At 41.7% G+C, this 14,076-nt stretch overlaps 1 protein-coding gene across 3 annotated transcripts in view; it reads right to left on the bottom strand.

Moving 5' to 3' along the window:
• The window catches only part of rab11fip3 (RAB11 family interacting protein 3 (class II)), a 54,932-nt gene that overhangs the window by 2,941 nt on the left and 37,915 nt on the right, over window positions 1-14,076 (bottom strand). For 2 of the 3 annotated variants that reach the window (XM_072680167.1, XM_072680169.1), the window contains 9 exons: window positions 10,250-10,453; window positions 8,544-8,678; window positions 5,942-5,977; window positions 5,676-5,763; window positions 5,161-5,405; window positions 4,853-4,934; window positions 4,109-4,246; window positions 3,824-3,979; window positions 36-176 (listed from right to left, as the gene is read on the bottom strand). In XM_072680167.1, coding sequence (XP_072536268.1) covers window positions 36-176; window positions 3,824-3,979; window positions 4,109-4,246; window positions 4,853-4,934; window positions 5,161-5,405; window positions 5,676-5,763; window positions 5,942-5,977; window positions 8,544-8,678; window positions 10,250-10,453 — 1,225 coding nt within the window. The remainder of the gene's footprint in view (window positions 1-35; window positions 177-3,823; window positions 3,980-4,108; window positions 4,247-4,852; window positions 4,935-5,160; window positions 5,406-5,675; window positions 5,764-5,941; window positions 5,978-8,543; window positions 8,679-10,249; window positions 10,454-14,076) is intronic. The other variant, XM_072680168.1, reaches the window with a different exon arrangement.

Raw genomic sequence — 14,076 nt, 5'->3', positions numbered from 1 at the left:
ATGAATCAGTTACGTGAATTGTGCACGGTACTGACCTCTGCACGAGAGACGTTGTTGATCTCAGATGCCAGGGACTCAGATAGGGACTCAGTGAAGAGGCTTTTGGCTCCCTGAATACTGAGATTAATAATCTGACCATTCAACTCATCATTCTGCTCCTTCAAACTGCGGTTATCCTGAGAAAGAAAAAGATAGAAAGAAAAAGAACGAAAAAAAAGGGGAGAGAGGGAGATTCAAGTAAGCTTGCATATTAGTCTTGCGACGTCCGGATTAAAGTTTTTTGCCCCCGATCTGATCCGGGTCTCTTAATGCTGACTATCGGCCTATACCGATCCAATCTTTGTGTTTCTGTAAATAATGCAGCCCCACAATTTAGGTAAGCTGTGCTAATCCACATTAGTAAATAGCAGTAAAATCACTTTTTTTAGTACCAGCCTGTAATCAGACCAAATTCTAATCTGATCTACAAACTGTTTTAAACTCTATAGTGTTTAATATCTTACAGTCCAGTCTGACTGACCCATCTGACCATTCAGCTCCCAGTTCCTTTACAATTCTGACTTAGAGTGTGTGTGTTAGCATTAGCCTCCTCCTCGGTTCTGAATGTGCAGTTTAGAACCAAAGAAAGGAGCGTGGTTCTCTCGTGGCGCGTGGCATTTCCACCATAGTCTGGTTTCTAACCAGGCGGAATTCAGGAGTACAGACGGGACAAGAGGAATGTTAGATCTTCCCAAATGGATCAAGTGGGATAAAATATGTGTCGTTGCAGAACTACAACAAACTGGGTGTTTTTGGCAGCGCAGACAAAAATAGAGCAGCTAACACACTCTGCTCTACCTGCTGCTCTCTCATTTGCAGCGAGGCTCTGAGCTAACGCTAAGGTAAAGTTTCCCTCCTCCCTGAACTTTCTGTTCCACCTTAAATAATGCAGCAGTTGAAATGGACTCAATGGAGCTGCGGCACTTTTTAAGGAGGGATGCAGAGGTAGCTGCTGACTGTTAACATCGCTGCACTCATCAGTTCAAATAAAGCTCTGTTTAGTTTTCCTCACCGGAATAAGGTCCCAGATGAACTCTCTCTCTGGGGTAGCTTTCCAAAAAATGACAAGTTCGCCTGCAGCAGCTGAGGATCATGTCTATTAATGGCACCTGATGACCCCAGATGGCACCCTGCTACAGCAAACCTAAGAAAGTGGTTTGGAACCTTAAAAGCAAATATCCGACCCACTAAAAATGCATGGATCGGCTCCCGAACCCTAGTTACTAGATCGGAACATCCCTACTTGTGACCATTATTTTTATTTAAAGGCACAGGACCACAGAAAATCTAATTGTTTAGCATCTTTCTGTAGTATAGAGCATTTTAATGATTTTATTAAGCTCCGCAAGTAAAGGAAAACTGGCCAAAAAAAGGCACTCAGCCAATCTGGCTGCCAGAAAAAATTATAATCATGAAATAATGAAAGCTAAATTGAAAAAGCAGCCCACTCAGAATGAACTCAGAGTGAGCAACATACAGTGAGGAAAATAAGTATTTGAACACCCTGCGACTTTGCAAGTTCTCCCACTTAGAAATCATGGAGGGGTCTGAAATTTTCATCTTAGGTGCATGTCCACTGTGAGAGACATAATCTAAAAAAAATATCCGGAAATCACAATGTATGATTTTTTAATAATTTATTTGTGTGTTACTACTGCAAATAAGTATTTGAAAATCAATGTTAATATTTGGTACAGTAGCCTTTGTTTGCAATTACAGAGGTCAAACGTTTCCTGTAGTTTTTCACCAGGTTTGCACACACTGCAGCAGGGATTTTGGCCCATTCCTCCACACAGATCTTCTCCAGATCAGCCAGGTTTCTGGGCTGTCGCTGAGAAACAGAGTTTGAGCTCCCTCCAAAGTTTTTTTTATAGGTTTTAGGTCTGGAGACTGGCTAGGCCACTCCAGAACCTTGATATGCTTCTTACGGACCCACTCCATGGTTATCCTGGCTGTGTGCTTTGGGTCATTGTCATGTTGAAAGACCCAGCCACGACCCATCTTCAGTGCTCTAACTGAGGGAAGGAGGTTGTTCCCCAAAATCTCGCAATACATGGCCCCGGTCATCCTCTCCTTATTACAGTGCAGTTGTCCTGTCCCATGTGCAGAAAAACACCCCCAAAACATGATGCTTCCACCCCCATGCTTCACAGTAGGGATGATGTTTTTGGGATGGTACTCATCATTCTTCGTCCTCCAAACACGGCGAGTGGAATTAATTAAATTAATTAAAAAGTTCTATTTTGGTCTCATCTGATCACAGAACTTTCTCCCATGACTCCTCTGGATCATCCAAATGGTCATGGGCAAACTTAAGACGGGCCTGGACGTGTGCTGACTTAAGCAGGAGAACCTTCTGTGTCATGTATGACTTTAAACTATGACGTCTTAGTGTATTACCCACAGTAACCTTGGAAACAGTGGTGCCAGCTCTCTTCAGGTCATTGACCAGCTCCTCCTGTGTAGTTCTGGGCTGATTCCTCACCTTTCTTGGGATCATTGATCCGCCACGAGGTGAGATCTTGCATAGAGCCCCAGTCCGAGGGAGATTGACAGTCATGTTTAGCTTCTTCCATTTTCTAATAATTGCCCCAACAGTTGATCTTTTTTCACCTTTTTTCTGCTTGGCAATTGCCCCATAGCCCTTTCCAGCCTTGTGGAGGTCTACAATTTTGTCTCTGGTGTCTTTGGACAGCTCTTTGGTCTTAGCCATGTTAGTAGTTGGAGTCTTACTGATTGTGTGGGGTGGACAGGTGTCTGTATGCAGCTAACGACCTCAAACAGGTGCTTCTAATTTAGAATAACAAGTGGAGTGGAGGTGGACTTTTTAGAGGCGGACTAACAGGTCTTTGAGGGCCAGAATTTTTGCTGATTGGCAGGTGTTCAAATACTTATTTGCAGCAGTAACACAAATAAATTATTAAAAAATCATACATTGTGATTTCTGGATTTTTTTTTAGATTATGTCTCTCACAGTGGACATGCACCCAAGATGAAAATTTCAGACCCCTCCATGATTTCTAAGTGTGAGAACTTGCAAAGTCGCAGGGTGTTCAAATACTTATTTTCCTCACTGTATTTACATATATACCACCTATTCAGCCTACAGTAGTCTAGCCCCACCTACTCAGTTAGAAGGCGTGTTTCAGTCCAGACTGCTTTTTGAATGTTCAGTTTTAAGGCATAAGGTGATAAGCTTACTGACTGGTTGAGTGACTGGCTGGGTGACTGAATGACAGTTAAAGAAGTATATGTGCTGCTAAGAGGAGATGTAATCTTAAACAAGCTGAAGTTGGGTCTCTTTGCATGAAATATTATTGTAAAGGGAAGTGGTGCGGCATTAAGGGGCATACTGCTACACTCTGTAGCAATATTATGTAGACTAGTATGTAGCACACTGCCCACAACCAGCACTCCTACCGTGGCGTTAGTCACAAACCATGTTCATGAGGTGCTGGGCCCTTTACATCTAAAACTAGTAAATATCTGATCTACATCTTAAGGCTCTGAGGGCATGACTTGTATCCTTTACCAGGCAGGGTCACATGAAACGGTAGACGAAACATAAGAGATCATATTATGCCACAGAACCTTTTTGAAACTAAAGAGCAGATATTACAGTCCCAAACGCCACACTGATGAAATGACATTGACGATTCTATGCAGTAAGAGGCGGTCAGGCAAAACTAGGCTTGCCTGTCTATAAACCACAAATGTCATAAGTGGACGTCAGGGGAAGAACTTCAGAATTTCACTCATTGAGGCGTTCCTGATGTAGGAGTACCTGTTTGAGTCTGCGTATCTCTTGCTCCAGCTCGTTTTCTCTCATGTGTGTGTTGTACTCTTGCAGGCCAGCACCAGGTAAGCGCCCACGTCGAGCCTCTGTCTCCAACTTGAAAAGCTGCAGGTGCTCCAGCTGCTTCCGTAAATCCTCAATCAGCTATAGGTTGAGAGAGACAGAAAGAGAGAGAAAGAAAAAATAAGAGGGTTTAACTGATATGTCTATACATTCTACCTATCCAAGCACAAACACAAAGGTCATCTTAGGTTTGACCCCCTTGACCCCTACCTCCTGCGTGTTTTCTTTCTCCTTGTGGTTGCTATGGCGCTCATGACTTAGCTTATCTGACATTTTCCGGCGAGACTCTGATTCTTCATTCAACCTGTCACTCACATCCTCCACCTCATCCTGTAGCTTCCTCTTCTCCTGCACAGAGAGACAGAGAGAGAGAGAGAGAGAGAGAGAGAGAGAGAGAGAGAGAGAGAGAGAGAGAGAGAGAGATGACAATTTTAATTGTATTGCTGTTTTGCTTATTTCTTTTTAGGCTGGTCTGCTAATTTTTGTGGTGTAATATGTGTATGCAGATGATATATAAGTATATAGGTTAATGCCATCATCTATAGTTAATATTATTTTGCTGTGCCTGGGCTACATCTTTTATATACGGTACCACCTTTATTATTGAATTGTATTACTGCCCTGTATTGCGTAACTGCTACTGGCTGCTAAATTTCAAATTGCAAACATATTAATGAACAACAACACTGAAGTGCACTGAAAGCTATACCAGTACTAACAGCGCCCCCTTGTGGGCAGTCTTGTTAAATGTGAGAGAGAGAGAGTGAGCTAAAAGCGAGGTCTACAAGGTGCTTCACATCTCAAAACAGCACATCATGTATAATATCTCTTGAATAAGTATGCTGTCTAAGCTAGTCATTTACATGACCACTGCAACAAAAAAAACAGGTGACACAAAAAACACCAAACGAAAACTAGTTTATTTAAGTGCATGTGTTTGTTTGTTTTCCTTACCTCTTCCAGTCTTTCAATGTTAGCTCTCAGGCAGGGCACACATGACCTCAACTCGCTGTTCTCTTCATCTAACTGATGCAGCCTGCACACACACACACACACACACACACACATACTTTTTTTTTGAACCCTTGGAATTATTCTGTTCTTGTTTTAATGGCTTATTAGCAAAACTGGTTGATTAGTTAAATGTAGGAAACATGTAAGGCCCTCTTCAAAAAACATCACATTTTCTTCTCACCACAAGGTGGCAGCAGAGTAAGACATGAAGCAGCCTCATTATGTCATGAACACACCCATACACACACCTGGCCTGCAGGTTCTCTATCTCCAGGTCTCTCTCGCGCTGCAGTTTGCTGAGCGTGTCTCGGTGTCTCCGGGCGAGTGTTTGCAGGTTCTCATCAGCTCGGAGCTCCTGCTCCTTGAGCTGCTCCTCCAGTGCGTTTGCACGGTGCACCAGCGTAAGATTCTCCTGCCGCAGGCGTGCATGCTGTTCCTCACTTGCTACTGAATCCTTCTCCAGCTCACACACGCGCCGCTCCAGCAGCAGCACCTGCAATCCACACACACACACAGTCAAGATTAGAAACTGGGCAAGGAACACGAATGAAGAACGTGATGATTTCACAGTACCAATAACAAACTAGCTCACTTTTACATGGCGTGAACACACAGCCGAGCACACACACCCATGCACATTGGACACACACAGAGGTGCAGCTGTGTCTTAGATACAGAGCTATAAAACCTTTAAAGCTGTAAAATGGAGAACTTTTATGGCGTATATAAATTTATCAGTAGTCCTGATGCAGCAAGTTTGTACCTTATCGGTGATGTCACTGTCGGCGAGGTCCAGGATGTCACGGCTCAAATCACTCATGCCATCCAGCCCACCAGACTGTAGCAAATGCCTGGAAACACACATACGAACACAAAATCACTTACACGCCAGCTACGCAGTACCTGCTACTACACCCGAAAGCAGACAGACTGTTTACACAGACAGATACTGTGACAGCCACACCATCAATAAACAAACAGAATACACACCAACCCCCATGCACAATTCCCAGAAGTCACTATGCTTACCTTGCTGCCTTCTTACTGGAGAGCCTCTTGCTGGAGCTAAGAGATCGAGAGAGTGAGAGAGGGTGAGAAGAGATGGAGAAAAACAGACAACAGGAAAAAGACGTCAGGAAGAGAAACGGATGGAGAAAAGGGAAAGGGGTCACCCCCCATCCCCCTAACCCGTGAACTAGGGAAGGAAGAATGTCCAAAGGGAAAGGGCAGTTTTGATTGGTCAGCTCTTTAGCAGAACACTCATGGCCAAATGAAGGGTCATTACACACTGCTTACTGGAACATGACTGGACTGTAGTTAAGGGGAAAAGGACTTTCCCCTTGAGCTTAGATGCTGTTTTCAGGACTGATCGAAGCCAGTGAGGTGTTAAGTCTTATCTAAATCATAAGAACAATTGTGCATGATTAAAGCTTCGTCCAGCTGACTACACGCCGCCCCACAGGCCAGAATAAATGTTGGGTCACATAAAGGTTGGGCGTCCTCGGCCTGGAGCTCACACGGGGTGCGTGACTAGCTCCCGTGTTATTCCATTTACGTCATCGGTTCACTGCATCTTATCTGGTTTCACTGTAACTCTCAGAAGTCACCCTTATCACCGGCAATAACAAAACCATGTTGTCATTTTATAACACAATAAAGTAATATGCTAATATTTGTTTATTCATATAATATATGACCAAACAGACATGAACGCAGCAGGAGTGTGTGCTGCTTTTGTTGGAGTATCGGTCTCTACCGTCCAGGAAAGTTACTGTTTTGCGTACAGTCCTGCTTTTGCTGTTTAGTCATTTTTTGAGAGCAAAATAAGCAACGTAGAATGTAAAAAACAAACAAACAAACAAAAAACACACAATCTGCATCTATATAATTATGTCACTTGCAATGTTAAGTTATTTTATGTAATTATGTAAAGCATAAATAACAAAAAAATCACTACGGCAGTGGTTCTAGACTTCTAAGGGTTAAAGGTAATGACACTGTTAAGTCTATCAACCCTGGTACTGTATAACGAGCCAATCTTTAGCACCATGCATCTTACAACAGGGTTTTATGTAATCTGGTGATTAGAGCCATCTACCATCTAACCAATCAAAACCTGCCAGGGTGATAAATATGCCAATGCACTCGTCAGATCATCACATTTTATGACCAATGTATGGAAGCGGCAATCGGCTTCTAACCAAATGTAAACCTGACATGAAAAGCTTGAGGCTACCTTGAAGATATTATGAAAAGCAGCCATCATTTATTTTTTTCTTAAACATGCAATATCATGTGTACTGATGAAAACTGACACACCCCCACACACACACACACACTTTAGTACTGTGCCTAACCATACTCACCTGTACAAGTTTGCCCCATAATCTAGAAACTTTGATCTCACAAAATAATCTTTTTTCCTTGAAAACATTTTCTTATGTTACTTATTTTTTAATTTTATTCATTCATGTTTTAGTGAAATGATGTGATGTGGCACTAAAACGACCCTTGGACCATAAAATTTGATTTTTAGAAAAGTAATTTCTAGTATATTTCTAGTATATTACTATATACTAGTAATAACGTAATGTTCTGCTACTGCAATCACACAATATTCTGAATAGACAGTCTATCTGAGCTGGGACTACTTAACTCCTCTTTAATCATTTGAATTATGATATCTTTAAATATTGAATTATGATGTATTTTTGTGGTCAGTAGGACTTGCTGTATCACTTTATTTGGATGGTAAATTGTAGATGCCTCATAGATGTTCACCTGACATTCAAATAAATATTTATGAAATGCAACTGAACCCTACGCTGAATGTAAATGACTGTCTATTGAATGTAACCCTGCACCTAACCTTAAGCATACCCCTCTAACGTTATGGCTAGGGTTGATTCAAGTGTAAGGTTAAGGTTAGGGCTGGAGTTAGGATTAAGCGTAAGGTGCCTAAGGGTAAGGTGATTCAGGGGTAAGGTTAAGGTTAGGGTTGTAGTTAGGATTAAGCGTTGAGGTTAAAGTTAGGTGTAGGTTTCCATTCGATTAATATAGTCATTTACATTCAACTTAGGGTTCAGTTAAAATGAACTGATATTCAGTTGAAATGTTAGTTAAATGTCAGTTGAGCATCTACAAGGCATCTATTATGGACCCTCCAAGTAAAATGATACCCTTCTCTCCCACTCACAGGTTAATGAAGCTAGAACAGCCATTACCAGACTATTAAAGATGATGACAGTTTAATATTAAAACTACATATTAGACTAAACGTTAATTATTCATAGTTCTGCTACCTAACTGCTTTTGGTTCTTGTGATTGTAAAAGGTTGGTTTGAACCTAGAACTGGGTGCAAGCCTGTGGAAATTTTAGAAACTCCAATGTTGTCACAAAAACAAACTCAAATGTTTTGAGGAGAAACACTGAAACACCAGGGAGAAAATACAAACAATCCAAACACATCCACAGCAATACACACACTAACCACAACTGCAAAAGCACAGAGCCAACAAACACACGCAGGCAGTGAGAACAGCGTGAGAGCAGTGGGTGGTAAAAGAAGTGCGGGCGGGCACACACACACACACACACACACACACACGTTCATCTGGGAGAGTGTGTTACCTATTCATTTCTAGTAAGTGCAGTCGAGTGGACAGATCCTCAAGACGGCTGATCTGTTTGTGACAGTGAGTGCAGAAGAACTCCAGAGATTCAGACTGCAGAAAACTCTGGAAACTAGTGGGGAAAGGACCAGAGCTGAGGACAGAGAGGAGGGAAAAGAAAAGGAAAAGGAAGAGAAGAGAATATATGAGGGATAGAGGAAGAGGAGGAGAGAACGGAAGAGAAGGGCAGATGAGAAGAATTGCAAAGAAAGGAAAAGAGAAGAGGTGATGAGAGGGAGGAAGAAGAGAGCAAGAGAGAACAGAGGAGAACGAGTCCGAAGAAAAGTGAAAGAAGGATGAGAATAGAGAATAAAAGAGAACAGAAGATTGTGAGAGGAGGAGTAAGGTAGATGAGTGGTGAGAGAAAGGAGAGGAAGAGTGAGGGAGAAAAGCATATCCAGGTGAGTGAGTAAGTGAGAGAGTGATGGAGAGAGGGAAGGAAGAGAAAATTCACATCATGACCATCAGAGAAGGATCAGACTGGAGGTTGAATCTGTCATTAGCTAAAGCACCGACATCCTAACAACCTCACACCAACACAGAGAGCCTCCTCTCCTGAGTTCACCTCTGTTGGCTTGTTATAAATTCTAAGTATATAAGTTATTTATCTTAGTGTTACTGAACTCTGCTAAAGTCTGCATAGACTGATAAATCACTGTGCTGATCAGTTATTTATCTCAGTGTTACTGAGCTCTACTAAAGTCTGAGTAGACTGATAAATCACTGTGCTGATCAGTTATTTATCTCAGTGTTACTGAACTCTACTAAAGTCTAAGTAGACTGATAAATCACTGTGCTGATCAGTTATTTATCTCAGTGTTACTGAACTCTACTAAAGCCTGAGTAGACTGATAAATCACTGTGCTGATCAGTTATTTATCTCAGTGTTACTGAGCTCTACTAAAGCCTGAGTAGACTGATAGATCACTGTGCTTATTAGTTATTTATCTGTGTTACTGAGCTCTACTAAAGTCTGAGTAGACTGATAAATCACTGTGCTGATCAGTTATTTATCTCAGTTTTACTGAGCTCTACTAAAGCCTGAGTAGACTGATAAATCACTGTGCTGATCAGTTATTTATCTCAGTTTTACTGAGCTCTACTAAAGCATGAGTAGACTGATAGATCACTGTGCTGATCAGTTATTTATCTCAGTGTTACTGAACTCTGATAAATCACTAGACACAAGAATCAAGGTGTATCAGGAAAGTACAAAGATTTGTACTTTGTCCTTCACTACTATGGCGCAACTGTAAAGTCAGCCCCCCTCATCCCCCTATCCCACAGCACCTGTTCTCATAAGCAGCACTCCTTGATTTGTGCCCTTAAAAATAGACACTCTATATCTGAATAGGATTATAACTCATTGGCAGTGTGTAAGTAGCTACGCTAAGGTACACACACACAGATTTAATGTGCTATTTCTGGTCATGTGGTTATATTAGTACATGAGCACTTTATGTAAACTCACCATACTCTATTTTAACATCTGCTGCACATAACATGCTGATGCACTCCCTCACGCTCCCTGTGTTACAGTAGCGTACGCTGTATATGTGAGATATGGGAGTGTGACTATGAGCCTTTATAGATGTTTCTCAGACATGTTTGTGCCGTCGTTTGTACATGTACTGTGCCTACGCTTGTGCAAATGTTTGTGCATACCTGGGTGACAGGAGCATCTGCGGGCGATGCATTGGGCTCCCAGGGTGTGGGTGTGGTTCTGGGTCTCCCTCCCCCTCAGGGGCCGCCCTCCCCTCCTCCTGATTGGCCAGCAGCAGGTCAGAGTTACTCTCCCCAAAGTCTTCAAAGTGCTCCTCCTCTCCACCAATCACGGAGGCCAAGGCATGGCCGTGCAAATCTGAGAACCTGCCATAAAAATACAAAAAACTTTTAAATAACAAAACAAACTGAGAACGTTATTAGTAAACAAGCACTTTTTTCATAAATGTGCAAATCCTGATCCTAACAATATTCCGATAAGAGAAACTTAAGAGAACACTTTTGAGTTATTTTAATATACTGTTCTTTTGTGTGTGTGTGGGGGGGGGGGATTTATAAATTTATAAATAAATAAATAAATAAAAGGTACAGCGTTAACGCGACACTATATATATAGTTGACTATATTTAGCTAGGCCTCAAGCTCCCTCCAAACACACACACACACACACACACACACACACACACACACACACACACTAAACTATCCTTCCTGAAAATAGAAAAATATTTTATTTAAAGTTCTTTTTTGTGGACATTTCATTATTTTTGAGCATTTTTAAAATTGTTTTTAAAGTTGTATCTGCTTCCTTACAGTAAACATAGTTATTGACAACCTTGTTAATTCAGAATTCTAAGTACATTACACAGTAAAGTAAGAACAAGAAGTTGAAAAAAAAACTTTCTTATGGCTGCAAAAAATTTTGCAGCCATAAGAAAGTACAAAGATGATCATCTTGATTGATAAAGGTTTTTTAAGGATGGTACCAGCATCTCAAGATTAGAGTAAAAACAGGACAGGGTCTAGCCCCTTCTCCTCCATGCACCCATTCATGGTAGACTGAGAATACATGCTCAATACATACATGCTCATACAGAATACATGTTCCTGCTGCAAAACATGTCATAAAACAATCTGTGGAACTGTCGCAAGTCTTCCCAAGCTGGTGGGGAGTTGCAATGTCCCTTATGAAATAAGCAAAGCTCACGTCTAACTAATGCAAAAAGGGGTAAGAAATGACACTTTACAACCTGTTTTAAACTAAGTGGCAAAGACCTCTGCTGAGTTATGGAAGTACAATTTAAGCAGAATGAAGTAGAGTTATTCTTGGCTTAGAGGTCACACAGAAAATGTGTTAGGGGTGAGGCCTACCTACCACTTAGTGTATGTTTAGAACTGAAACAGGAAAACAGTACAGCCCCTGAAACTGCAAAAGTAACCACATGTGACCAAAGAGAGTCAGCGTCAGAGAAAGCAGCATTATGCGAGAATGTCAGGTTTTGCTACTGGGCTCCCCCTACAGTCGGGATGTGTAATTTACTGTAATGCACTGCAAAGCAACAAGTCGTGTTTAGAGCTCCTTTTGACTGGCAAGCATTACACATGGGTAATTTTGGACAAGTTGAGAGATCCAGAACCGAGGCCTGAAGTGAAAGAAGCATGTGGACTGACATTGTAGAGTAAAGTCACAGGATTTTACACAACTATGGCTGGTTTGGAAGCTTAGTGCAGTTCTATTGATAGGCCTCGTGCAGCTCCACCAAAGTCCTGCAGTGCAGTTAGCAGCATGCTGAGCCCTGGGTAGTGCAATGACAGAGACGCCATCCTCCCCATCACAGTCAGTGGAGCATCGACTTGATTTTGAAGCTGTAATTTGGAAGTCCCACCACTGCGACAATTTCAGTAGAAGAAAACCACACTGACTATGACTTCTTCAAATTCAGCTGGGAGTGCTGCTACAGCACGCCAAATATGCCTGTAAATGAAGGTTACTCTGATTAAGTAGTTAAGTAACACTTGACCCACTTCTGCCCATTTTTAATCAATATTTATATTCCTGAATAAAACAAACACTGTTTGACTTGGATGTTTTGTTTATTTAAGGACATTACAGTTTAAAAAAAAGGCCCTGATTATACTGAGAAACCTCTGTATATGAGAGAGATAGGCAGACGGCGATAGGAAGGTGGCAGACACAGAGAGAGAGGTCTGGTGGAATTGTACAGATTGTCTTTTGAGTGATAATCTGCTAATTCACTTTAATCTCTTGGCAACAACAATATGCCAGCAGTCATCAAGCCAATAATACCCCCCCCCCCCCCCCCCCCCACACACACACACAGACGACACCTCTCTCCCTCCCACAGACACACGAACACATCTCCCATAAGGCCACAAACCTGAGCCGTGACCCAAAACACACGCGCAAACACACAGACATGGCCAAAGAAGTGGGCCGGCCGAGCGTGCTGGCATGGTCTCCATGGTAATCTTATTCGAAATAGGACACAGTGAGACCATATGTAGCAGGTCAGTGAAAAACTCAGCTTACAGCCCATGTTCTAGAAAAGCTCATGTACTGAAGAAGAGACGCTTGTGCAAAAGTATAAATGCATAACCGTGCTTTTAGATCACAGCCCTGAGGATTTATGTGCCAAAAAGGAACAAAGGTGGAAAATGTCAGGTCATTTGTGAGCCTGTAGATGAAGCACTATCAACGTCTGCGAGCTTGCCCACTTGCTCTCTCTTTAATTTAGTTAAACCCAGGAAACCTGAGGACTGATTTTTGAGGTCTGGAATGCTGACTGGAGTCAATGCATCAGAGGCGGTTATATTTTGTGTTATCATTTATGAAAGTCAGCATTTGACTGGCTTGACTGAGTTCTACATATGGCCTGCAGTACAGTACCAAGTGCCTCATATTAAGCTGAAGCACTGATTTCAAAATCCAGAGTATGTACAGCCATGTGAGAAACAAAGCACACCCTCTTTGAAGTCTATGGTTTTACATATCGGCACATAATAATAATAATAATAAAAAAAAAACATTAGGCAAATATAACTTTAGACTAACAAAAACACAAATTGCACTGCATTGTTATTTATGAACAAAAATAGACCAAAATGCAGAGGCAGCTTATAAAATATAAATTACACCCTTACTGATTCTACAGGAATTAAGAGGACGAGTAGCAGCTGGAGGTGCTGCAAATTAAATGCCCCTCATTAACTGATTATCAGCAAGTGTGTCCGCCTCTATAAACGCAGATGTTTTGGCGCTTTGCTGGTCTGGAGCATTCAGGTGCGTGTTAACACAATGCCAAGGAGGAAAGACCTCAGCAATGACCTACATCTCAAACCCAAGACCTACATCTCAAACTCTACAGGCCTCAGTTAGCATGTAAAAAGTTCAAGTTCACTTCCAGACCAATGGCCATTCTGCTCAGCGGCACGTTTCTCAAAACCAAACATAGCGTATCAGTACAAACGTCTCATACCAAGTGTAAAGCATGGTGGTGGAGGCGTGATGTGGGCTTTTCTAGCAGCCACAGGACCTTGCAGTCATTGAGTTGACCACAAACTCCTCAGCATACCAATGTATCCTGGAGTGTAGGCCAGGAATTATTTTTAATGTGAATTATTATTAATGTGGTTCGAATTTGAGCTTAACTTTTTAAATCAAATGTAAGGCCATCTATCCAACAGCTTGAAATTGGGTCATGCAACAGGACAATGATTCCAAGCACAGCAGCAAATCTACAACACAACATCTGAAAAAGAAAAGAATCAAAGTGTTGCAATGGCCCAGTCAAAATCCAGACCTCAACGCAATTAAAACGCCATGGCTTGACCTTAAGAGAGCTGTGCACAAACAAATGTCCATAAATCTCAATAAACTGAAGCAAAATTATAAAGAAGAGTATGCCAAAATTCCTCCAGAACGATGTGAGAGAATGATAAAGTCATACAGAAAACCATTACTGCTACTA

This window comes from Salminus brasiliensis, chromosome 5, assembly GCF_030463535.1.
Source record: "Salminus brasiliensis chromosome 5, fSalBra1.hap2, whole genome shotgun sequence".
Classification (NCBI taxonomy): domain Eukaryota; kingdom Metazoa; phylum Chordata; class Actinopteri; order Characiformes; family Bryconidae; genus Salminus; species Salminus brasiliensis.
Note: the sequence above shows the minus strand (reverse complement) of the source record. Positions and strands in the feature narration are given on the sequence as shown.